Source organism: Chiloscyllium plagiosum, unplaced genomic scaffold (assembly GCF_037043375.1).
Source record: "Chiloscyllium plagiosum isolate Xiang-an unplaced genomic scaffold, Cpla_swu_hap1 HiC_scaffold_10, whole genome shotgun sequence".
NCBI classification, from domain to species: domain Eukaryota; kingdom Metazoa; phylum Chordata; class Chondrichthyes; order Orectolobiformes; family Hemiscylliidae; genus Chiloscyllium; species Chiloscyllium plagiosum.
This window is the reverse complement of record NW_028270148.1, coordinates 60,141,592-60,165,230: the sequence shown is the minus strand read 5'-3', so window position 1 is coordinate 60,165,230 and position 23,639 is coordinate 60,141,592. Positions and strand designations below refer to the sequence as shown.

The following is a 23,639-nucleotide window of genomic DNA, read 5'->3' as shown; positions in this document are numbered from 1 at the left end:
GGATTAACCCTTGCCTCCGGCTCCGAACTGGTGCCTCGGTCGGTGCACTTACTGCTGCAGGCGATGTGAATATTAACGCGGGAGGGAGCAGGGTCAAGGCCGCTTTGCTGTGCAGTGACTGCGGACTGCAGCAGGAGCAGGGGCTGGAGCTTGCTGCAGTGCGGAGCAGGGACAGAGCGGTTACCCCATCCCTCCGTCTCAGACCAGGCTGATCATCCCCACCCCAGCGGCAGGCAGGCCGGGGGGGGGGGGGGGGGTGGGGTGGAGGTCCGCCCTCCCGGTGTCTCTGCGCTGGGACCAGGCTGGGCAGATGGAGCAGGAATTACCGCGGCCCCAGGACGAGCTTTGGGGAGTTACACTTTGATAAAGGGGGATGTCGGGATTCGCCCAGCTGTTTACAGTCGGCCCTCTCTGATCTGTTTTCATTCCCGGAGACTGAGGCCGAGCATCCCGCCCAGAGGTTTGCCGCAAGGTAAGGACGCCGTGACTGGGCTCTTCCTGATGGGAGGGAAGTGAGGATTGCAGATGCTGGAGATCAGAGTGGAGAAGGTGGTCCTAGAAAAACCTCTTCCTGACGGAAGCCGGCTCTCACTGTGGGATCCTACTGTACAAAAACCTGCCCTTCAACCGGCCACACGTTTCTATCGGAGAGACTCAAATATTCCGAGGGTGTTTCACCATAAAGTACACATTTTGTGCAGCATTTTCAACTCCTGGTATCTCACTTGTATTTGACTCCGTTGATTGGCACTACAGCCGTTCAAAGGGCTGTAGGCGGTCACAGAATGGGAACCCAGGAAGGAACCTTGGTAAGGAACGGGGAACCAGGTCTTCCTGTTATGTCCAGAATAATTGCACATTCCAGTACATGGCTTCTCTACTTCTAGCCTACAGCCTGTGATTGTATGTAGGTGTCATAAGGAAGGCAAACAATATTCAACAGGCACCTGCCTATTCACACTTTCCAAGCAGGTTTTCCAAATATACATTTTGAAAGATGAATTTGACCTTGTCTTCATTAGACCAGAATTTTCCAAATGCCATCAACACCTCATCTGTGTCGTTTGCTGTGAACACAACAGTGGCACATCTCCAGGAGCTCATTCACACCACTACTCTTGTCACATGCACACTGCTGTTGGTACTTGTATTCTGTTTGGGAACGTACGGCAACCTGATTGTCTTCTTGTCATTCTTTGATCCAGCATTTAGGAAATTCCGGACTAACTTTGACTTTATGGTCCTAAACCTTTCCTTTTGTGACCTATTCATCTGTTGTGTTACAACACCCATGTTTGCTTTCATTTTAATTTTTGATTCAGACAACAGCGTCTCTGAAGCTTTCTGCTTCACTTTTCACCTCACTAGTGCTGGATTCGTAATAATGTCCCTCAAATCTGTGGCAGTAATAGCACTCCATCGCCTGCGGATGGTGTTGGGCCATCAACCCAACACAACAGCTTATTTGCCCTGTTCACTTATTCTAAGCATCAGTCTATGGATAGTAAGTTTTACTCTGTCTACCCTGGCTACCATGAGGACATATCCAGAGAAATCCAAAGTATGTGTTCCCCTCTTTGGATGCATTAAGGAAGATGATAAAATCATATTATATCTATATGTTATTGATTTTACATTTTGTGCAGGCACTGTGGCAGTTTCCTATATGATGATAGCCTATGCACTGAACAAGAATGCACGAGTGAGGAAATGTGCTGTCATTAAGGTTGATACATCAAGACCTAAGGCTCTCATGAGCACAGGGATTGATGATCTACAGCCTGGTATGCAGCACCTTTACCGAATTCAGAATTACAACAAACTCCAGCATGTGCAAATGCATGCCTATGGCAAAACTCTGACCCATGTCCAAAGTGCTGCAAAGAGGTTGCAACTTGTATCTTCAGTGAACCTTTCTGGGGCAAAAGATTCAAAGGCTGTGGTGACATGTGTTGTCATTGTACTGTCAGTATTCGTTTGCTGCCTACCTTTGGGCATCTCCCTCATGCAAGATGTTTTGACACCAGGGAGCAGTTTTATTTTAAATCAGCTGAAACTGTGTGGGTTCACATTAATATTTTTAAAATCGGGACTAAATCCATTTATATACTCACGCAACAGTGCTGGACTCAGGAAAAGAATTCTTTGGTATACACAGCATGTGACCCTGGGCTGCATGCGTTGCAAGCATAAGACTCGGTTACAAGCAGTGGGCAAAGGGAGCCTGGATATGAACAGAAACAAATCATCTCATCATGAAACAAATTCAGCTTGTATGTTGTCATCTAAGCCACAGAGAAGGTTGGTGGACCAGGCTTGTGGCCCCAGTCACTCAAGAGACAGTGTGTTAAGTCCCAATTTGTCAATTGGCCAGCAGCATTATGAACGGAATAACTCAACGCCTATCAACACATGGACTGAGCCTTACTATAGCATTTATAACAGCAGTCCTTCCCAGGAAGTGAGCACCCCGAACAGTTTGCAGCCGGTAAACTCTACCTGTGAATTTGCAAATTCACACATTGCCATTCATCACCATATGGCAAAAATACCAGATTTTGTGCAGGAGGATGATACTTCCAAAAAGCAAATACCAGTCCCATCAATTTAGCAACATGCTATAATTGTATAATGATGGAGCTGAGAAGTTTATCGTGACTGTACAAAGGGTATCAGCTCTTGTGTTCTTTACTTACATGAATGCCATATAACCATCAAAATACATTGATGGAACATTAGAAAGGCATGAACTTTGCATGAGCATATCAAAAATATATATTTACACAACATTTTAGCTAAACTGAAATGCTTGATTTTAATAAATCTCAATGCAGGAATGTTATGTATGTTGTGAAAAGTAAGGACTGACAGGTCTCAACAATGACAATCTCTGCTGTAACAGACAACAAACTGAGTCTGGCTTTTGTAGTTGCACTACCTTTCGGAAATGCAGCTCAGTTCTAATCATGTCAACTTATTTCATCAATAAAATTCTGTGGCTTCAGTTATTTTCATTTACTGAGAGTAAAACAAAGTTGCATAAGTAGCAGTCAGCATATTTTCTTTGAAAAGCAAATGCTGCAGATGCTCTAAAGCTGAAATATAAATAGAAAATGCTGGGAACACTCAATGAGTTTAGAAGCATCTAGGGAGAGAGAAAATGAGTTAATGATTCAGATTGATAACTGATTGTCAGAATGAATTAGTGATTGTTGGGTCATCAGCCTAGGACACTGAGCAGAATCTTGTGAACTTAGTACCTGCAGATCAGGAACACGATGAAAGAATGATACTACCAGTGCACCACAAAAGCCCATAAAAAAGACATTGCTTTTGTGTGCCTCGCAGTTGATTTTTCTCAGAGTGATTTCACTTGCTTTTCTGACCACTCCGGGGATGGACTTTATTGCTAACCAAATGACGAAGAATCTTCATTTAAAGGGAACCAGCAGTACTGTCAATGGTATTAGTTGTGCCTGTCAATGTAATGATTATAGTATACATGGTAGATAGATTCTTGATGAACAAGGAAGTCAATAGCTACCAGGAGGTAGGCAGGAATATAGAACTGAGCTTACAATCAAAGCAGCCATGATCTTGTTGAATGACAGGGCAGGCTAAACAGCCAAATCACTTATTCCTGCTATTAATTCAAATGCTTATTTGATAAGAGTGTGAAGGAAGGTAGACCTACAGAGTTGATGAAAATCATGGAAAAGCTATAAATCCCCCCCCCCTCAAATTGATTCACAGGTGATAAATTGATGAAGTGAGGGCACCAAGTGAAGTTGTCTTCCCTGAGGATTGCAGGATGAAGCCAGCCAGGCTTGCTCAAGCAGACATAGCTGCAGAGGTGAACAGCAGCTGGAGTATGATATCCTGACCTGGATCTTGGGGCAGAAATGGTTTAATTATCTCGATAGGTCTGGTGAGGTGAGTCCTGCAACTCCCGCCTGAGCAGCCATCACTCTCCCGCCTGAGCAGCCATCACTCTCCCGCCCGAGCAGCCATCATTCTCCCTAGCAGTCTCCTGCACAGCTCACCTCTGACCTGCACATCTCATTATCAAACACATTCCTTTTTCTCCAACTTTCTACTCAAATCTGTAAATGTTCGTATTTAAGCTCATTCAGTTACCCTTTCATGCTTATTCCTTAAAGTAACCTTCCTGAAATTATTGCCCTCCATTTTCAGCATTAGCTCACTTACTACACTCCTAACACTCAGCATTTCCTCATTCCTGGGAAGGAAAGTTCACAGCTTCAATGAGAGGCAAAGAATCAAAGTGAGAAGCTGCAGCTAAGTCCACATTGACTTTGATTGAGGAGCAAGCCCTGGAAATTGGCATGGTGTATAGGTCATTGCCAGTGGAGAGGCTCATCACAGCCAGCTTGTAGCATTAGCATACTGACACTTTCCACTTCACTGTCAATCATATTGATCTCAGCAATATTTTAAATGTCATGATTTGAATTATACTGACATAGAACCTATAATCAGCATGAATGCCTGACTTTCACCATCTATGCATCATTGGTCCTGACAGAAGAGATGAGGGAAGTGCCTATGAAGACTTCAGAGAAGGACCAACAATCTGAAGATACACTGTCACATGACCCTTGCATGCCCTTAGATCCAGACACCTCAGACAGAAAGGGTGGCACAATAAGGAGTATATTAGGAGGAGCTGCTGGAGACAGGAACACTGGTTGGGAATCACAGCTGAAAGTGCAGAACATTTCAAGCTCTGATGCAGAAATCCTTGAGACAGCAGCTGTTGCATGAGTAACTGGACATGGATAACGTAGTATTGAAGACTCCAGCAGATGTTTATTACGGCTAGCTATTATATGCAAACATGACATCCATAGGCACATCAATGTCTGGGTTAATGTTAAGCTTGACAAAAAGTAACATGTTTCTAGTAGTGTGTCATGTTTCAAGTGATCTGATTTATAATGGAACATTTGATCTTTATATTCCATGGTCAAATGCTATGATACAGTGATGATATCATGACCATATCTTTTAAAGATATACTGACCATGACACATTCACAACTGTCTTGCTCACTGCTGAAGTTCCCTCTTCCTGGCCTACCCTCTATCTGACCCTTCTCCCCAACACCCTTAATTTTTTTCCCCAAGATGGAAAAAGGGAAGTTTAGAAGAGGGATGATCAACGTGAAGAAAAGTTTGGTGAACACAATTAGTAAAGACGGAGAGCTACAAGGTCAAGGCTGAGACAGAGAGTTTGAGCATGTGACAGATGGCAAGCTGGAGGGTGGGGGAGCTGGCATAGCAACAAGCCAATGAACCAACAACCTGGGGGAACAGAAAGGGGGGCGGTGAGCTGGAGGTATGAAGAATGAGCATATTTATTTTATATTTTAAAATTTATTTCAAGTTATTTCATTTATAAATAGAAAAATTTATTTCAAGTTATTTCATTTATAAATAGAAAAATTTTGTAAAGTATTCCAAATTACAGGCACAATCTTCTAATTACTTTTTTATGTGAAAGATCCCACTGATCCTAACTGCAGATTTACTTCGTAATGGAAAACTCTGATTAATTTAAATGATACATTTTTCATGAATGCAGCTCTAATATTAAGAGTAGTTTCTGTATTATGAACAGTTCTGGTCTTCATATTATGAAAAACATGATACAAACGCTCAAAGATGCAAAAACGTTCTACAAAAATGATACGAGAACCAGGCCCATCAGGCAAAATTGGACAGTGGGTTTTCTTCTCTGGAAAAAAGACTGGATATAAATTTTTGAAGTTTATAAATTGATTTTGTAGGATAAGGGTGAGACTAGAACCCAGGACCATATATACAAAATTGTTTTGAATACATCAAATAGGATATTCTGCAAACAGCTCTTTGGCAAGAGTGATTGGAAGGATGGAACTCACTATTATAAGGAGGTAATTAGGAGAGTCCTTACGTGCTGGGATAAATACAATAGGGAGAATGGAATAGGATGTGTTGATGGGCTTGGATGAAGGAGTAGGGGTGCATTGGTGGAAGGGGCCTATGTGGAGCACAAACATGAATAAGTTCTAATGGTAGAAGTATGGCAGCAAATAAACAGAGGGAAACAATTCAAGATGGTCACCATAAATAAATTCTTAGAGACAATACGTCAGCAAAAAAAAACCCATTAATTTCTCACTCAGAAATTTAAAGATAGCATTAAATTAAAAGAAGAGGCTGAGGAATGTTGCAAAAGAATAATGTCAAGTCTGAGGATTGAGAATGTTTTAGAAAGCAAATAATGACCAGCAAAAGGTTGGTAAGGGGAAGAAAAGCATGATTGCAAATTACCCAGGAATATAGAAGAATAGCTATAAAAGCTTTTATAAGTATATAAAAAGAGAGAAAGCAGCTGCTTTAGAAGCATGGACAGGAGAAATTGTCATGGAGAATGAATAACTGTCCACAATATTGAACAAATAGTTTATGATCATCTTCGTAGTAGACCAGAAATAGAGGAAATGAGGAAACTGAGGTAACAGGTACGCTGTTTTGGAAAATGTAGGGGGTGATGGATTCTCAGGGGAATGTAGCACGAACAACCAAGTTTCTGGTATAGAGATTGGCTCTAATGCAATGAGGAGTACGTAGGCTTCCAAGAAATCAATTGTGTTAGGGGATTCTATAGTCAGAGGTACAGACAGACGTTTCTGTGGCCAGCAGAGAAAAAGCAGAATGGTGTGTTGTTTCCCTGGTGCCAGGATCAAGGATGTCTCAGGCAGGGTGCAGAATGTTCTCCCGGGGGAGAGAGGCCAGCAAGAGATCATTGTCCACATTGGAACCAACGATATAGGAAGGGAAAAGGTTGAGATTCCGAAGGGAGATTACCGAGAGTTAGGCAGAAATTTAAAAAGGAGGTCCTCAAGGGTAGTAATATCTGGATTGCTCCCAGTGCTACGGGTTAGTGAGGGCAGGAATAGGAGGATAGAGCAGATGAATGCATGGCTGAGGAGCTGGTGTATGGGGGAAGGATTCACACTTTTGGATGATTGGAATCGCTTTTGGGGTAGAAGTGACCTGTACAAGAAGGACGGATTGCACCTAAATTGGAAGGGGACTAATATACTGGCAGGGAAATTTGCTACAATTTGCTATGGGGGTGGGGGAGGTGGCGGTGGGGGGGTTGGGACCCAGGGAGATAGTGAGGAAAGAGATCAATCTGAGACTGGTACAGTTGAGAACAGAAATGAGTCAAGCTGTCAGGGCAGGGACAAGGTAGGACTAATAAATTAAACTGCATTTATTTCAAAGCAAGGGGCCTAACAGGGAAGGCAGATGAACTCAGGGCATGGTTAGGAACATGGGACTGGGATGACATAGCAATGGGCAGGACTGACAGCGTAATATTCCAGGATACAAATGCTACAGGAAGGATAGAAAGGGAGGCAAGAGAGGAGGGGAGTGGAAGTTTTGATAAGGGGCAGCATTATAGCTGTACTGAGGGAGGATATTCCTAGAAATACATCCAGGGAAGTTATTTGGGTGGAACTGAGAAATAAGAAAGGGATGATCACCTTATTGGGATTGTATTATAGACCCCCTAATAGTCAGAAGGAAATTGAGAAACAAACTTGTAAGGAGATCTCAGCTATCTGTAAGAATAGGGTGGTTATGGTAGAGGATTTTAACTTTCCAAGCATCGACTGGGACTGCCATAGTGTTAAAGGTTTAGATGGAGAGGAGTTTCTTATGTGTGTACAAGACAATTGTACCTACTAGAGAAGGTGCAAAACTTGACCTACTCTTGGGAAATAAGACAGAGCAGGTAACTGAGGTATCAGTGGGGGAGCACTTTGGGGCCAGCGACCATAATTCTATTAGATTTAAAATATTGATGGAAAAGGGTAGACCAGATCGAAAAGTTGAAGTTCTAAATTGGAGAAAGGCCAATTTTGACGATATTAGACAAGAACTTTCAAAAGCTGATTGGAGGCAGGTGTTTGCAGGTAAAGGGACAGCTGGAAAATGGGAAGCCTTCAGAAATGAGATAACAAGAATCCAGAGAAAGTATATTCCTGTCAGGGTGAAAGGGAAGGCTGGTAGGCATAGGGAATGTTGGGTGACTAAAGAAATTGAGGGTTTGGTTAAGAAAAAGAAGGAAGCATATGTAAGATATCGACAGGATAGATCGAGTGAATCCTTAGAAGAGTATAAAGGAAGTAGGAGTATACTAAAAAGGGAAATCAGGAGGGCAAAAAGGGGACATGAGATAGCTTTGGCAAATAGAATTAAGGAGAATCCAAAGGGTTGTTATAAATATATTAAGGACAAAAGGGAAACTAGGGAGAGAACAGGGCCCCTCAAAGATCAGCACGGCAGCCTTTGTGTGGAGCCACAGAAAATGGGTTAGATACTAAATGAATATTTTGCATCAGTATTTACTGTGGAAAAGGATATGGAAGATATAGACTGTAGGGAAATAGATGGTGACATCTTGCAAAATATTCAGATTACAGAGGAGGAAGTACTGGATGTCTTGAAACGGTTAAAGGTGGATAAATCCCCAGGACCTGATCAGGTTTACCTGAGAACTCTGTGGGAAGCTAGAGAATTGATTGCTGGGCCTCTTGCTGAGATATTTGTATCATCGATAGTCACAGGTGAGGTGCTGGAAGACTGGGGGTTGGCTAACGTGGTGCCACTGTTTAAGAAGGGCGGTAAAGACAAGCCAGGGAACTATAGACCGGTGAGCCTGCCCTCAGTGGTGGGCATGTTGTTGGAGAGAATCCTGAGGGACAGGATGTACATGTATTTGGAAAGGCAAGGACTGATTCGGGATAGTCAACATGGCTTTGTGCATGGGAAATCATGTCTCACAAACTTGATTGAGTTTTTTGAAGAAGTAACAAAGAAGATTGATGAGGGCAGAGCAGTAGATGTGATCTATATGGACTTCAGTAAGGCGTTCGACAAGGTTCCCCATGGGAGATTGATTAGCAAGGTTAGATCTCATGGAATAAAGTGAGAACTAGCCATTTGAATACAGAACTGGCTCAAACGTAGAAGACAGAGGGTCATGATGGAGGGTTGTTTTTCAGACTGGAGACCTGTGACCAGTGGACTGCCACAAGGATCGGTGCTGGGTCCTCTACTTTTTATCATTTACATAAACGATTCGGATGCGAGCATAAGAGGCACAGTTAGTAAGTTTGCAGATGACACCAAAATTGGAGGTGTAGTGGACAGCAAAGAGGGTTACCTCAGATTACAACAGGATCTGGACCAGATGGGCCAGTGGGCTGAGAAGTGGCAGATGGAGTTTAATTCAAATAAATGTGAGGTGCTGCATTTTGGGAAAGCAAATCTTAGCAGGATTTATACACTTAATGGTAAGGTTCTAGGGAGTGTTGTTGAACAAAGAGACCTTGGAGTGCAGGTTCATAGCTCCTTGCAAGTGGAGTCGCAGGTAGATAGCAAAGTGAAGAAGGTGTTTGGTATGCTTTCCTTTATTGAGTACAGGAGTCGGGACGTCATGTTGTGGCTGTACAGGACATTGGTTAGGCCACTGTTGGAATATTGCGTGCAATTCTGGTCTCCTTCCTATTGGAAAGATGTTGTGAAACTTGAAAGGGTTCAGAAAAGATTTACAAGGATGTTGCCAGGGTTGGAGGATATGAGCTACAGGGAGAGGCTGAACAGGCTGGAGCTGTTTTTCCTGGAGCGTCGGAGGCTGAGGGGGTGACCTTATAGAGGTTTAAAAAGTTATGATGGGCATGGATGAGATAAATAGGCAAAGTCTTTTCCCTGGAGTCGGGGAGTCCAGAACTAGAGGGCATAGGTTTAGGATGAGAGGGGAAAGATATAAAAGAGACCTAAGGGGTAACGTTTTCATGCAGAGGGTGATACATGTATGGAATGAGCTGCCACAGGATGTGGTAAAGGCTGGTACAATTGCAACATTGAAGAGGCATTTGGATGTGTTTATGAAAAGGAAGAGTTTGGAGGGATATGGGCCGTGTGCTGGCAGGTGGGACCAGATTGGGTTGGGATATCTGGTTGGCGTGAATAGGTTGGACCGTAGGGTCTGTTCCCCTGCTGTACATTTCTATGACTCTATGACTCTATCAGCACGGGAGTATTCAAAAACCTTACAGAACTAAAATCTGACAAATCCAAAGCAAACTAAAGGCCAGTTAACCTAACAGCAATTGTTGAGAAATGGCTGGAATCTTTTATTAAGGAAGTTCTTACAGTGCAAGAAAACACAACTTAATTCGAACTAATCAACATGATTTTTGGGAAGGGATATCCATTTTGACAAATTCATTAGAGTTTAGAAGATTTATATAGTAGAGTAGATAAAGGTATATGTGGATTTCCAGAAAGGTTTTGATAAGGTGCTACACCTAACACTACTAATATGCAGGGTAGACTTGAAAAGGTAAGAGTCCCATGGAGTTGGGTAATGCATTAACATTTTTCAGGGATTCAGATGCAAAGAGTAGATAGAAATGGGTGTTTCAAATTGGCAGACATGGACTTGTTCTTCAAGAATCAGTGCTGGAAACTCAGCTATTTATAGTATATTAATGAGTAAGATGAAGAGATGAAGTACTTTGTCTATGTTTGGTGATGATACAAAGCCAGGCAGAAATCTAAGTTATGAGAAGGGCACAGAAAGAGAACAGGGAGATATGGACAGAATAAGTGAGTGGGCAACAAAATGGCACCTGGAGTACAATGTGGCCAAGCATGTGATTATTTAGTTTGGTGGTAGGAATGGGAAACAGTAACTTTTTTTAAAGTTCAGAAAATATAATTGTTGATCTGCAGACAGACCTGTATGTACTTGCAAAAGAAACGCAGGACCTTAGCACCTAGATACAGCAAGCAACTAGAAAAGTAAATTGCATATTGGCATTTATACAAGGGATTGGGGTACAAGAAGTCATGTTACGACTGTACAGGATTTTGGTGGGGCCTCGCTTGGAATAATGTATGCAGTTTTGGTCTCCATATTTAAAGAAGACAATACTTGCTTTGAAAGCAGAACAACAAAGGTTCCAAGAGATTGGCACCAAAGGTGAGAGAGAGTGGTTCCGTGATGAAGGGCCAGCTAAATTGGGTCTCTGTTCTTTCGAGTTTAGATGACTGAGGGGCATTCTTTTTGAAACAACCAAGAACCTGAAGGGACTTGAAATGGTTGATGCTGAGAGGCTGTGTCTACTGGTCAGGGAATCCAAAACACAGGTAAAATCTTAGGATAAGGGGCCTACCTTTTAGGTCAGAGATGACTTCACTCAAAGTGTTGTGTATCTTTGGAATTCTTTACCCCAGAGCATTTCAGCTGTTCAATCATACAATACATTTAACAGCAATATGGACAGAATTTCATCATTCGTGAATTCAAGGGATTTGAGAGATGAGCAGTCAAGGGGAAATCTTCAATCAACCGAGATCATATTGAATGGCAGTGCAGGCTCAATGGATTGTATGATTTACATCTGCTGCTATTTCTTGTGTTCTTGTATTAGATAGACGAAGGCTTATTCACATGCTATAAACAGAGTTTTCAAAACTGAGAAAAATTATCTAATTTTTAACAGATCTGCCATTTTCTTATTTATAGTCGTAATAATACTCATCCAATTTTAGGGCTCACATTGATTGCAAATTGTTTTTAGTTGCAAAATTGCATGTTAACCTTGATAAACCTCACACGTTCTTTTGTATGCCTTTCTGAAAGTCTATTTTTGTCTTGGTTTGCTATTCGTTACATCACCCCTATGCCCCTAGATCGACATTATTCTTTGAACTAATATAGTATTTCCTTTATTTCACTGTTATCTTTCATCTCGTATTTTTTCATGGGATGCGGGCATCATTTGCAAGCATTTGTTGTCCATTTCTAACTGCTCTTGAGAAAATGGTGAATCATTTTCTTGAAACACTGCTGCCCATGTGATGTAGATATACCTGCAAAGCTGTAAGGAAGCAATTGCCAGGGTTTTGACCTGGTGACAGTGAAAGAACTGCATGTACATTCAGGTCAGAATGATGTTCAACTTGGAGGGGATCTTGAAGGTGAGTGGTGTTCTGTATCTGCTGTCCTTGTTCATCCTGGAGGTAGAAAGTATTTGTTTGGAAAGTGTTATTGAAGGAAGATTGACGATTTGGTTGTTTGGATGTATTACAGACCAGACCAGACCCCCTCAAAAATACTTTTAGAAGATAGCCTCGATTCTAACTTTTTCTTATTTTAAAGGGAAATGTAACGTGCAGTGTTCCAGATTCGGTTTGATGGTCAAACTACTCGACGTTAAACAAAACACAATTTCTTTAAACACTACAGTTAAAATACAACAAAAGAGAAAAGAACTTAGAGTAACTTAACTCTATTTGATATCTTAACAGAATAATAGATACAGTAACAATTAGTAATTTACTGTTCCAATGTAGTAACAGCCCTTGGCAGAAAGGCAAATTCAGAAAATAGATTTGTCTGAGATAGAAATTCCAGCTGTAACTGAGAGAGAGAAAAGTTAGCTTCTATTTCTTCAAAACTCCAACATGTTCTGCCCTGTTGAAATTCCAAGAGCAACTGCTTAAAGCTAAACCGAAAAACTAAAACAAACCTACAAATCCTGGTCTGTGAGAGCTGGCCACACCCATCTACTGTGATTGTTCCAACTTTAAAATATCCCCAAGGCCTCACAGGCTGTTTACTGGCTTTCGAAGTAGATACGTTGACATCTGTCTTAAAACCCGTCTTTACAAATAAAAGGACAAAAGATACCTCTTAAAGTTGCAGTATCAATACAACCCCCTCCTTTATTTTAGAAATGAACCATTAACATACAAAGATGGCTTCATTTTTAAAAACCACTAGTCTTACCCTATCAGTACACTACAATACTTATACATTACATTGACTCTAAGCATTCACTTACTGCAGTCTATTTCAGTCCGCTTATTCCTACCACTCAACACCTCCATCTTTCTTCATCAAAGTTGCTACAATGGATTGGCAATTACATTCTCTCATCCCGCCACATGTATAATTTTCAAATTGAATGGCTGCAATAATAAGGTCCATCTAAACAGTTTGGATTTTTTGTCTTCATATTTCTCCAAAAGCTTCAATGTGTTAGAATCAATATATAGAATTGTCTAAGACAGATTACTGGGAATATAAACATTGAAAAATTGTACCGCCAACACCAAGCTCAAGGTTTTCCTCTCAGTTATGGAATATTTCTGCAGATGATCATTCAATTTTCTGGAAAAATACCCTTTCTATCTTTTAATTTCTTCTTGTAAGACTACAGCACTGACACACACATCACTTGCATCGAAAGCCACCTTGAATGGCTTTGTGTAATTTAGGTGCGGCTAACACTGGGGCAGTCATTAACACAGCTTTCAGGCTGTCAAATGCCCTCTGACTGTCCTCCTTCCACTGAAAATTTCTGTAATCCTGCAATATGACAGTCAGTGGAGCAACCACACAGTAATAATTTGGGAAAACATCCAATAAGAAGCACTCAATTCAAGAAATTGTAGTACTCCTGTCTTCATCGAAGGTATGGAAAATTCCAATAACTTTGTTTTCACATCCTGAGGGATCATCCATCCATGTCCAAAAACGTGGCCCAGGAATATGACTTGGGCTTTTACAAACACATTCTTAGCTGCGTTTATCACCCAGTCCACATCACAAAACCAATCAAATAATTCTGATAGATGCTGCAAATGTTCCTTCCATGTGTAACTAAAAATCACCAGGAGGTTGATGAACACCACACAATTGGGCAATCCAGAAATGATTTTATTGGTTAATATTTGAAATGTGGCTGGTGCATTTTTCATTCTGTTATGAAAATGTGGGTGTACTATACCTTCAAGAGAGTGAAAGCTAGCAGTGACAGCACCAAGTGTTCTCAATAAGACGCAATGTAACATGTGCTCCAGCTAATGGGGCGGCTAGTTGCCTGAACACGACAAAACAGATTTGAATTTGGCCAATCAGTTTAAATTATACCATGAAAAATACCAAATTCTAATCAAATTTGAATTGATTATATTGACAATCTTAAAAGCCAATGATATAATCTGATACTTTGGGTTATAAGACTGGGGAAAATTGAACAGTTGGGAGGAGAACTGCCAGCAGACCAACAGCTGCAGATTGCTAGTCAGAACTCTCTGAGAGGTACCTGTCAAGAGGAGATTGCACAGAAAAAAGCCTCAACACTGACCTGGGGAGCAAATCTACCGACGAAGATAAAGAGAAGATTCGACTGCTAGCTAGTTTTAGACTTTGACTTTAACTGTAAATCTTAATTGGGATTGTTATCGGACTAGTATTATAGAAGGGAAGGTAAAAGATAAGTTAGAGGAAGGAATTGTAAATAGTTGTTAGTTAATTATTCTCTGTTATACTTTAAGAAATAAAGTTGTTATTTTTACTTTAAATAGTTCTTGGCCTCTTGAATTTTCACAGATTACTGCATGGGATAAGATAAATCTTTTCTGTGTTGCTGGTTTAAATTTAACAGGAGGGTTTACTCCGTGTTGTAACAATACCAAATGGCATCACTTTAAACTGATACAGTCCATTTAGAGTCACAAAAGCCAAAACTGTCTTTGCTGTTTCAGATAAAGGAATCACAGCCAGTATCCCCTGAGTAAGTCCAACTTAGAAATATAGGTTACTTGTCCCATTTTCAATACTCTCTGCCAAATGTGGAATGGAATATGAATCAGACTTTGTAACTGCATTGACTTTGTGATACTCCATTCATAATCGTTTGGTACCACCTGGGTTTGGCACCAGTCACTGCAACTCATTTTGATTATGTTGCCTTTGAGCATTCATTCAATCTCTGTTTGAACCTGCTTTGAAAAATGTGGTGCTAGAAAAACACAGCAGGCCAGGCAGCATCCTAGGAGCACGAGGATCGATGTTTCGGGCATAAGCCCTTCTTCAGGAATGAGGCTGGTGTGCCGAGCGGGCTGAGATAAAAGATAGGGGGGAGGAAATTTGGGGGAGGGGCACTGGGAATATTATAGGTGGAAAGAGGTGAGGGTGCGGGTGATAGGCCGGAGAGGGGGTGGGGGCGGAGAGATCAGGAAGAAGATTGCAGTTCAAGAGGACGGTGCTGAATCCGGGAGTTGGGACTAGATAAGGTAGGGGGAGGGGAAAAGAGTAAACTGGAGAAATCTACATTCATCCCGTGTGGTTGGAGGGTTCCTAGGCGGAAGATGAGGTGCTCTTCCTCCAGGCGTCGTGTGGTCAGGGTCTGGCGATGGAAGAGGCCAAGGACCTGCATGTCCTTGGTAGAGTGGGAGGGGGAGTTAAAGTGTTCAGCCACGGGGCGGTTGGGTTGGTTGGTTGTGCGGGTGTCCCAGAGTGTTCTCTGAAACGTTCTGCAAGTAGGCAGCCTATCTCCCCAATGTAGAGGAGACCACATCGGGTGCAACGGATGCAGTAAATGATGTGTGTGGAAGTGCAGGTGAATTTGCAATGGATATGGAAGGATCCATTGGGGCCCTGGAGGGAGGTGAGGGGGGAGGTGTGGGCGCAAGTTTTGCACTTCTTGCGGTTGCAGGGGAAGGTGCCGGGTGTGGAAGTTGGGTTGGTGGGGGGTGTGGACCTGACGAGGGAGTTGCGGAGGGAGTGGTCTCTCCAGAACGCTGATAGGGGAGGGAAAATTATCCCTGGTGGTGGGGTCTGTTTGGAGGTGGCGGAAATGACGGAGGATGATACGATGTATCCAGAGGTTGGTGGGGTGGAAGGTGAGGACCTTCTGTCCTGGTGGCGATTGGAGGGGCGGGATTCAAGGGCAGAGGTGCGGGAAGTGGAGGAGATGCGGTGGAGAGCATCGTTGACCACGTCTGAGGGGAAATTGCAGTCTTTGAAGAAGGAGGCCTTTTGGGTTGTTCGGTATTGGAATTGGTCCTCCTGGGAGCAGATGTGGCGGAGGCGAAGAAATTGGGAATGTGGGATGGCGTTTTTACAGGGGGCAGGGTGGGAGAAGGTGTAATCTAGGTAGCTGTGGGAGTCGGTCAGTTTGTAGTAAATGTCTGTGTTGAGTCGATCGCCCGAGATAGAAATGGAGAGGTCTAGGAAGGGGAGGGAGGAGTCTGAGACGGTCCAGGTAAATTTGAGGTCGGGGTGGAAGGTGTTAGTAAAGTGGATGAACTGTTCAACCTCCTCATGGGAGCACGAGGTAGCGCCAATACAATCATCAATGTAGTGGAGGAAAAGGTGGGGGGTGGTGCCAGTGTAGCTGTGGAAGATGGACTGTTCCACATATCCTACGAAGAGGCAGGCATAGCTGGTGCCCATGGCTACTCCTTTGGTTTGGAGGAAGTGGGAGGATTGGAAGGAGAAGTTGTTAAGAGTGAGGACCGGTTCAGTCAGTTGGAGGAGGGTGTCAGTGGAAGGGTACTGGTTGGGTCGGCGGGAGAGGAAGAAGTGGAGGGCTTGGAGGCCTTCATGATGGAGGATGGAAGTGTATCGTGAAGATAAGGCGTTGTGGGCCGGGGAAGCGAAAATCATGGAGGAGGTAGAGGGCAAGGGTGGTGTCCCGAACGTAGGTGGGGAGTTCTTGGACTAAGGGGGACAGGACCGTGTCGAGGTATGCAGAGATGAGTTCGGTGGGACAGGAGCAGGCTGAGACAATGGGTCGGCTGGGGCAGTCAGGTTTGTGGATTTTGGGTAGGAGGTAGAAACAGGTGGTGCGGGGTTGTGGGACTATGAGGTTGGAGGTGGTGGATGGGAGATCTCCTGAGGTGATGAGGTTATGGATGGTCTGGGAGATGATGGTTTGGTGGTGGGAGGTGGGGTCATGGTCAAGGTAGCAGTAAGAGGAGGTGTCCATGAGTTGGCATCTAGCTTCAGCCATGGAGCGGAGGGAGTGCAGGACTGCGCGTTGTGAGCGTGAGAGATTGGAGTGGGTGAGAGGGGTGGACAGGTTGAGGCGGTCAATGTCGTGGCGGCAGTTGGATATGAAGAGATCGAGGGCGGGTAAGAGGCCTGCACGGGGTGTCCAGGTGGATGGGGTGTGCTGGAGGCAGGAGAAGGGGTCGTCAGAGGGTGAACCTGTGACAACTCTAGAGAGTTAAATCTATAAGGATGTTGCTTAATTGGAAAAGCATTTCCAATAGCTACATCATGCATAATTAGACTAGTACTCCCCAACTTATTCCTACATATCTCCCCATCTGATGTAATAACTCTTTCAGGTCATTTTCATTTTTCTCTGAAAGGTATCTCAGTAATGTATCCCAATGTTTTGAGTATGTCCTCATAGTCCAATTTAATTCAAGGAATGTCCAATTCAGAATCGTCTGAAGTTGGTTCTTAACTCTGTGTTGTAACCAATAACAGTCTCCTTTGATTTTCCTTCCCTATCAAAATACCTTTTGAGCATATTGACATGGCACACCCTCTGAGATTTCTTTCCATCTGGAGTCTTTATCAAATAGTTCACCTCATTCAATTTCCTTTTGACTTAATAAGACCCATTAAAGCTTGCTTGTGAAAGTTCACCGACCACAGGAACTAGCATGAACACTATCTCCATTAGCAAAATTGCAATTTTTAAATTTCTTATCTGCTTCCTGTTTCATCAAATTCTGTGCTTCTAAATGCGGTCAAGCCAACTCACTAGCTCTATTTAATCTTTTCCTAAAATTTGACACAGTCTAAATATATGGTCTCTGAACTCTGACTCACCAATTTTTCCTTAATTAATTACAGTGGTCCTCTCACCTCCATGCCCAAAAACTAATTCAAATGTTCTGATTTGATCGATTCCTTTGGTGCACTGTTTTGGGCCACATATCTCAGGAAGGATGTTTGACCCTGGAGTGGGTTCAGAGGAGTTTCATGAGAATGGTCCCAGGAAAGAAAAGCTTAACATATGAGGAACGTTTGAGGATTCTGGGACTATACTCAATGGAGTTCAGAGGAATGAGGGGGAATCTAATTGAAAGTTACAGAATACTGAATGGCCTGGACAGAGTGGATGTTGGAAAAACATTTGCATTGGTAAGAGAGACTAGGACCCAATGATACAGCCTTAAAGTAAAAAGAATTCCTTTTAGAATGCAGATAAGGAGAAATCTCTTGAGCCAGAGAGTGGTGAATCTATAGAACTCACTACCACAGAAGGCTGTGAAGGCCAGATCATTGAGTATATTTAAGACAGAGATAGATAGGTTCTTGATTGTCAAAGGGATCAAGAGTTTGGGGAGAAAGTGGAAGAATGGGATTGAGAAACATATCAGCCATGATGGGATGGTGGAGCATACTCGATGGGCTGAATGGCCTGCTTTCTGCTCCTATGTCTTATGATCTTATGCATCCCTACTTGCAAAAAGTAGAAATGGAATACTTGTATCCCAATTCTCTGGATAGTCTTGACGAGAAGGCCTCAACATGGTCTTTAAAGTTTGATGCCATGGTTCTAATCCTCCCTGCGATTCTGGATGGTAATGCAGTGGGTTTGAATTGTTTCATTCCTAAACTGTCCATAACTTCCTTGAAAAAGTTTGATGTAAATTTTCACCCTTAGTTTGATTGCATCTCTGTGGGTGGCCTGTATCTAGTGAAAAAGAAAATTGCGTAATTCTTCTACAACCCTTTTAGCTGTGGTTCTGTGTAATGGAATGGCCTCTGGAAATCTAGCAGACACACCCATTATGGTCAGCAAATATGGATTCCCACTTTTTATTTTAAGTAGGGGTTCTATGCAATCAATTAAGACCCTTGTAAAAAGTTCCTGAAATGCGAGAATGGTTGCACTATGCTAGTTTTTAATGCTGCCTGAGGTTTTCCAATTGCCTATATATCTAAATAACTCACTGGTAATACAACTTGATGAACTTCTCCTTATTTCTCATCCGCTTGAAAATATGATGGTCTTCATTTCCACATTAAGACTTTGTTTTTAAGACAGTAACATTCTGGGCTACACTCAGATTACTCTTCTGTGTGCACTTTTTGATATAATTACTTTAGTTTTTCATCTTTGTTATAATTTCTCTGACTAAAAGCATCCACTTTGTCTTCCATCTGTTCTTGTCTTTCTCCCAACCATTTGATCAAATGCAGTCTTTGCTAATTGTGCCTCAACCTCCTTATCTCTGTCCTTTGATTTCTCCTCCTGCTTGAATCTATGGCTTTGTGACTTTGTTACCAGAGTCAGGAAAAATCTGAGGGTACTTTCTCTAATACTTCAGTTGCTTGATTCTCCACTGACATTTCAACCACATTAGGCATCACTCCCACCTGTGATCCAGCTATATCATTACCAAGGAATTCTACTCCTGGAGCCGAGGGTTTCTCTAGTACTCCTACCACCACTTCTCCATTTTTCACTGGACTCTCCAACCTCACGTTACATAGTGGAACACCTCGTCTCACCATGAATTTTATTACCACTTTTTCTGGCAATATTCCTTCTGAATTATATATCTCATCTCTCACCAAAGATTGACATGCTTATGTATCTCTCAAAATTTTAATTTCTGTCCCTACTCGTCTTAGCATGTGCTAGTAAACCTTACCCTCGCAAGTAAATTGAGTATGCAGATCTGGCACTTTCTTCTCAACCAATCCCTGCTGGTCATTCATTCTGTTCAGACTTTTTAGCTTCCACTGTGCTTTGCTTTACCATTTCATAAAATTGTCCTGTTTTCCCATATCAGTCTTCCCGGTGGTTGGGGGGGGGATTCTCTAAACCACCACCATTGTGACTTCATATGGCCAATTTTATCACAGTGAAAACATGAGCTTTTTAAACTTCTCTTTCATGTGATGAAGGTGTGGAAAGGCATTATACCTTTAAGAAAGTTAAAAGCTAGCAGAACTACCTGACAGCAAAAAGTGTTCTGAACAACATGTAACGTAACCTTTTGGTCCAGCAGCTAGAGTCGCTGGTTGCCTTGAGATAAAAACAAATTCAAATTAGGCCAATAAATTTAAATTATACCCCCTCCCCCCAGAAAATACCAAACTCCAATCAAGGTTGAATTTAGTATATTGACAATATCAATAATCAATTAAACAATCCAATGCTTTGGGGTATAAGACTGGAAAAAATGGAATAGTTGAGAGGAGAACTGCCAAAAGACCAACAGATGTAGGCTGGTAGTAAGAACTCTCTGTCTGGAGAAGGAGTTTGCACAGGAAAAAAGTTCAACACGGACTTGGAAAGCAAATCTACAGAGGAAGATACCAAGAGAAAATTCGATAGCTGGCTAGTATAGAAATTTTAATTTTTCTGTAAATCTTAATCGGGGGTTTTATCAGACTAGTATTGTAGAGGGGAAGGTAAAAGATAGGTTTAGATAAATGATTTATAAATAGGTGTTAGTTAATTATTCTGTTAAACTTTAATTTTTAAAAAGTTGTTAATTTTTACTTTAAATAGCGACTTTTAGTATAGTTCTTTGCCTCTCGAATTTTAACAGATTACAGCACTGGTTAAATCATTTCCGTGTTGCAGTTTTAATTAGCTGGGGGTGGGGGGTTACCCAGTGTGTAACACCCCTTCTTGGATTTCCTTTTTACCCTGTGGTAAAATTCAATGAGATCGCCTTTTCTTTTACCAATTGAGAATTTCTCTTTTCCACAACTTCTATCCTGCACAGATTGAAATTGATGTCAGTAGCTAAACTTTGATTTACGAACCATATCATAATCATGAGCCATTGCCACTGCTAATCTTGCCAATTTATCTCTCTGCTCTTCCATGAGTTCTCACTACTTCAGGAAGTGAAGTTTTGAATTCCTCCATCAAACATTTTATCTATTTTCAATGGCCTGGTAGGGATCTGTTTGAATATGTCTAAGCATTGCCTAAGTTCAACAAGAAGGATGTAGAAACCCCTTTCTTGTGAGAAAGTAGCTAAACAAATGAAATGGCCAGTGACCATGTGGGTATTGCTGATCTAAACACTGCTCTTATCCACCTATCAAAATTACTTTGTTGGATCCTTTCGAAGTCAATGTACGTTTGACCAAGATCCCTCCTTAGATTCCTGAAAAGGAATCAGTATGCTTCAGGTACTAACCTCATATGCACTTAAGATGGCATTTTTCACCTCATCATACACCCCAAATAGCTGCTCTGATAGTGAGACATTTGCATTACTATCTCTAGCTATCAACTTTGTTTGGTTCAGCAATATACTTTTTCTCATTTACATAAATGATTTGGATGCGAGCATAAGAGGTACAGTTAGTAAGTTTGCAGATGACACCAAATTTGGAGGTGTAGTGGACAGCAAAGAAGGTTACCTCAGATTACAACAGGATCTGGACCAGATGGGTCAATGGGATGAGAAGTGGCAGATGGAGTTTAATTTAGATAAATGTGAGGTGCTGCATTTTGGGAAAGCAAATCTTAGCAGGACTTACACACTTAATGGTAAGGTCCTAGGGAGTGTTGCTGAACAAAGAGATCTTGGAGTGCAGGTTCATAGCTCCTTGAAAGTGGAATCGCAGGCAGATAGGATCATGAAGGCGGCACTTGGTATGCTTTCCTTTATTGGTCAGAGTATTGAGTACAGGAGTCGGGAGGTCATGTTGCAGCTGTACAGGACATTGGCTAGGTTACTGTTGGAATATTTCATGCAATTCTAGTCTCCTTCCTATCAGAAAGATGTTGTAAAACTTGAAAGGGTTCAGAAAAGATTTACAAGGATGTTGCCAGGGTTGGAGGATCTAAGCTATAGGGAGAGGCTGAACAGACTGGGGCTGTTTTCTCTGGGGCATCAGAGGCTGAGGGGTGACCTTATAGAGGTTAACAAAATTGAGGGGCATGGATAGGGTAAATAGGCAAAGTCTTTTCCCTGGAGTCGGGGAGTCCAGAACTAGAGGGCCTAGGTTTAGGATGAGAGGGGAAAGATATAAAAGAGACCTAAGGGGCAACCTTTTCACGCAGAGCGTGGTACGTGTATGGAATGAGTTGCCGGAGGATGTGGTGGAGGCTGGTACAATTGCAACATTGAAGAGGCATTTGGATGGGTATACGAATAGAAAGGGTTTGGAGGGATATGGGCCGGGTGCTGGCAGGTGGGACTAGATTGGGTTGGGATATCTGGTCGGCATGGATGGGTTGGACTGAAGGGTCTGTTTCCATGCTGTACATCTCTATGACTCTATGACCCACATGGTCACTGGCCATTTCATTTGTTTAGCCACTTTCTCAAAGGAAACGGGCTTCTACATCCTTCTCGTTGAACTTAGGCAAAGCTTGGACATATTTAAATAAATCCCCACCAGGCCTTTCACGATGATGGGTTTGTTTGTCATCCTTGTCCTCCTCACTAAACGTACCTCCTACCTTCACATCCATTCTTTTAAGTCAATTTTCCTCTCTAATTGTCAACTTATGACGTTCAAACTCTCTCACTTTCTGCTTTTCTTCTCTCTTTCTTCTGTTATGGTCTTTCTCTCCTTTGCTTTTAATCATAATTCATACTGTTTCACTTCCTTTTCTCTTTCTTGTTTTGCCAGGCCTATTCTTTCCTCTTTTTTTGCCTCTAATTCAAAAGGTTTCATTTACAATTGAATTTTAGCCAATCCAATGGCATTTCCAGCTATTGTAATTGTTGAGCTATTACTGCAGTTACCGCCCTTTTTCACACAGACAAAGGCAATCCCAACTCCAACTGGTCTGCCAATTCCAAAAGCTTTGCCATGCTCTCTTCCTGTAAAACACTCGCAGTGACTTCGTCCATCCCCAGAAAACTCCTAGTAACTGAAAAAGTCATTATTACACAAGGTACACCATGTTAAACCAATCAAATTCAACACCTGAAACAAAAAGATACTAATACCTAGCACTCACTGCCTTACCTTATTCTAAATCCAACCTGAAATTAGAGATTTTGATCTTGACAACAGCTCCTGATTTGTAATGGACCAGACCAAATCTCCTCAAAAATATTTTAAGAAAGTAGCTTAGATACTAACTTTTTTTTTGCTTTAAAGGCAGAAGTAACATGCTGGGTTCCAGATGCAATTCGATGGTCAAACTACTTGATGTTAAGCAAAACACAATTTAAACACTATAGTTAAAATACAAAAAAAAACTTACGTAACTTAACTCTATTAGAAAACAACAGAATAATAGATACAGTAACTATTAGTAATTAACTGTTCCAATTTAGTAAAAAAGAGTCCCATAAACACACCCCTGGGCAAAGTAAGAAAATAGATTTGTTTCATAGGTAACCCAACTGCGGAGAGAAACCCCTTCTAGCTTTAACAGAGGAAAAAAAGAGCCTCTACTTCTTCAAAACACCAGCAGCTTCTTACTTGAGATTCTACAGCAACCTCTTAAAGCTGAAGCTAAATAGTAAAAAAAAACCCTTGAAATCCGGGTTTCAGAGAGCTGGCCACACCCATCCAGGCTACTTCTATTATTCCAACTTTTAAAAATCCCAAGACCTCATAAGTTGTTTACTGGCTCTCCAAGTAGACAGCTTGTTACCTCGGTCTTTAAACCTCATTTTTCTAAAGACAAAGGACAAAAATACCTTTTAAAGCTGCAGGATTGTCACTGCTGCCTAATTTGGAAAGTGGAATTCTTATCCACAAGAGGTGTATATTGGTCTTGTATTTAATAACTTTTT

The 23,639-nt window shown here is 41.9% G+C and overlaps 1 protein-coding gene across 1 annotated transcript; it reads left to right on the top strand.

Annotated features, from left to right (window-relative positions):
• The first annotated feature begins 513 nt into the window (after positions 1–513).
• Positions 514–3,004, top strand: gpr75 (G protein-coupled receptor 75). Its single transcript, XM_043696813.2, has one exon. It carries the CDS (start codon positions 998–1,000, stop codon positions 2,609–2,611), a length of 1,614 nt encoding a protein of 537 aa, XP_043552748.2. The 5' UTR covers positions 514–997; the 3' UTR covers positions 2,612–3,004.
• The last annotated feature ends 20,635 nt before the right edge of the window (positions 3,005–23,639 follow it).

Coding starts and splice junctions, on each gene's coding strand:
- gpr75 (XM_043696813.2), top strand. CDS start 998: ATGAATTTGACCTTGTCTTCATTAGACCAGAATTTTCCAAATGCCATC.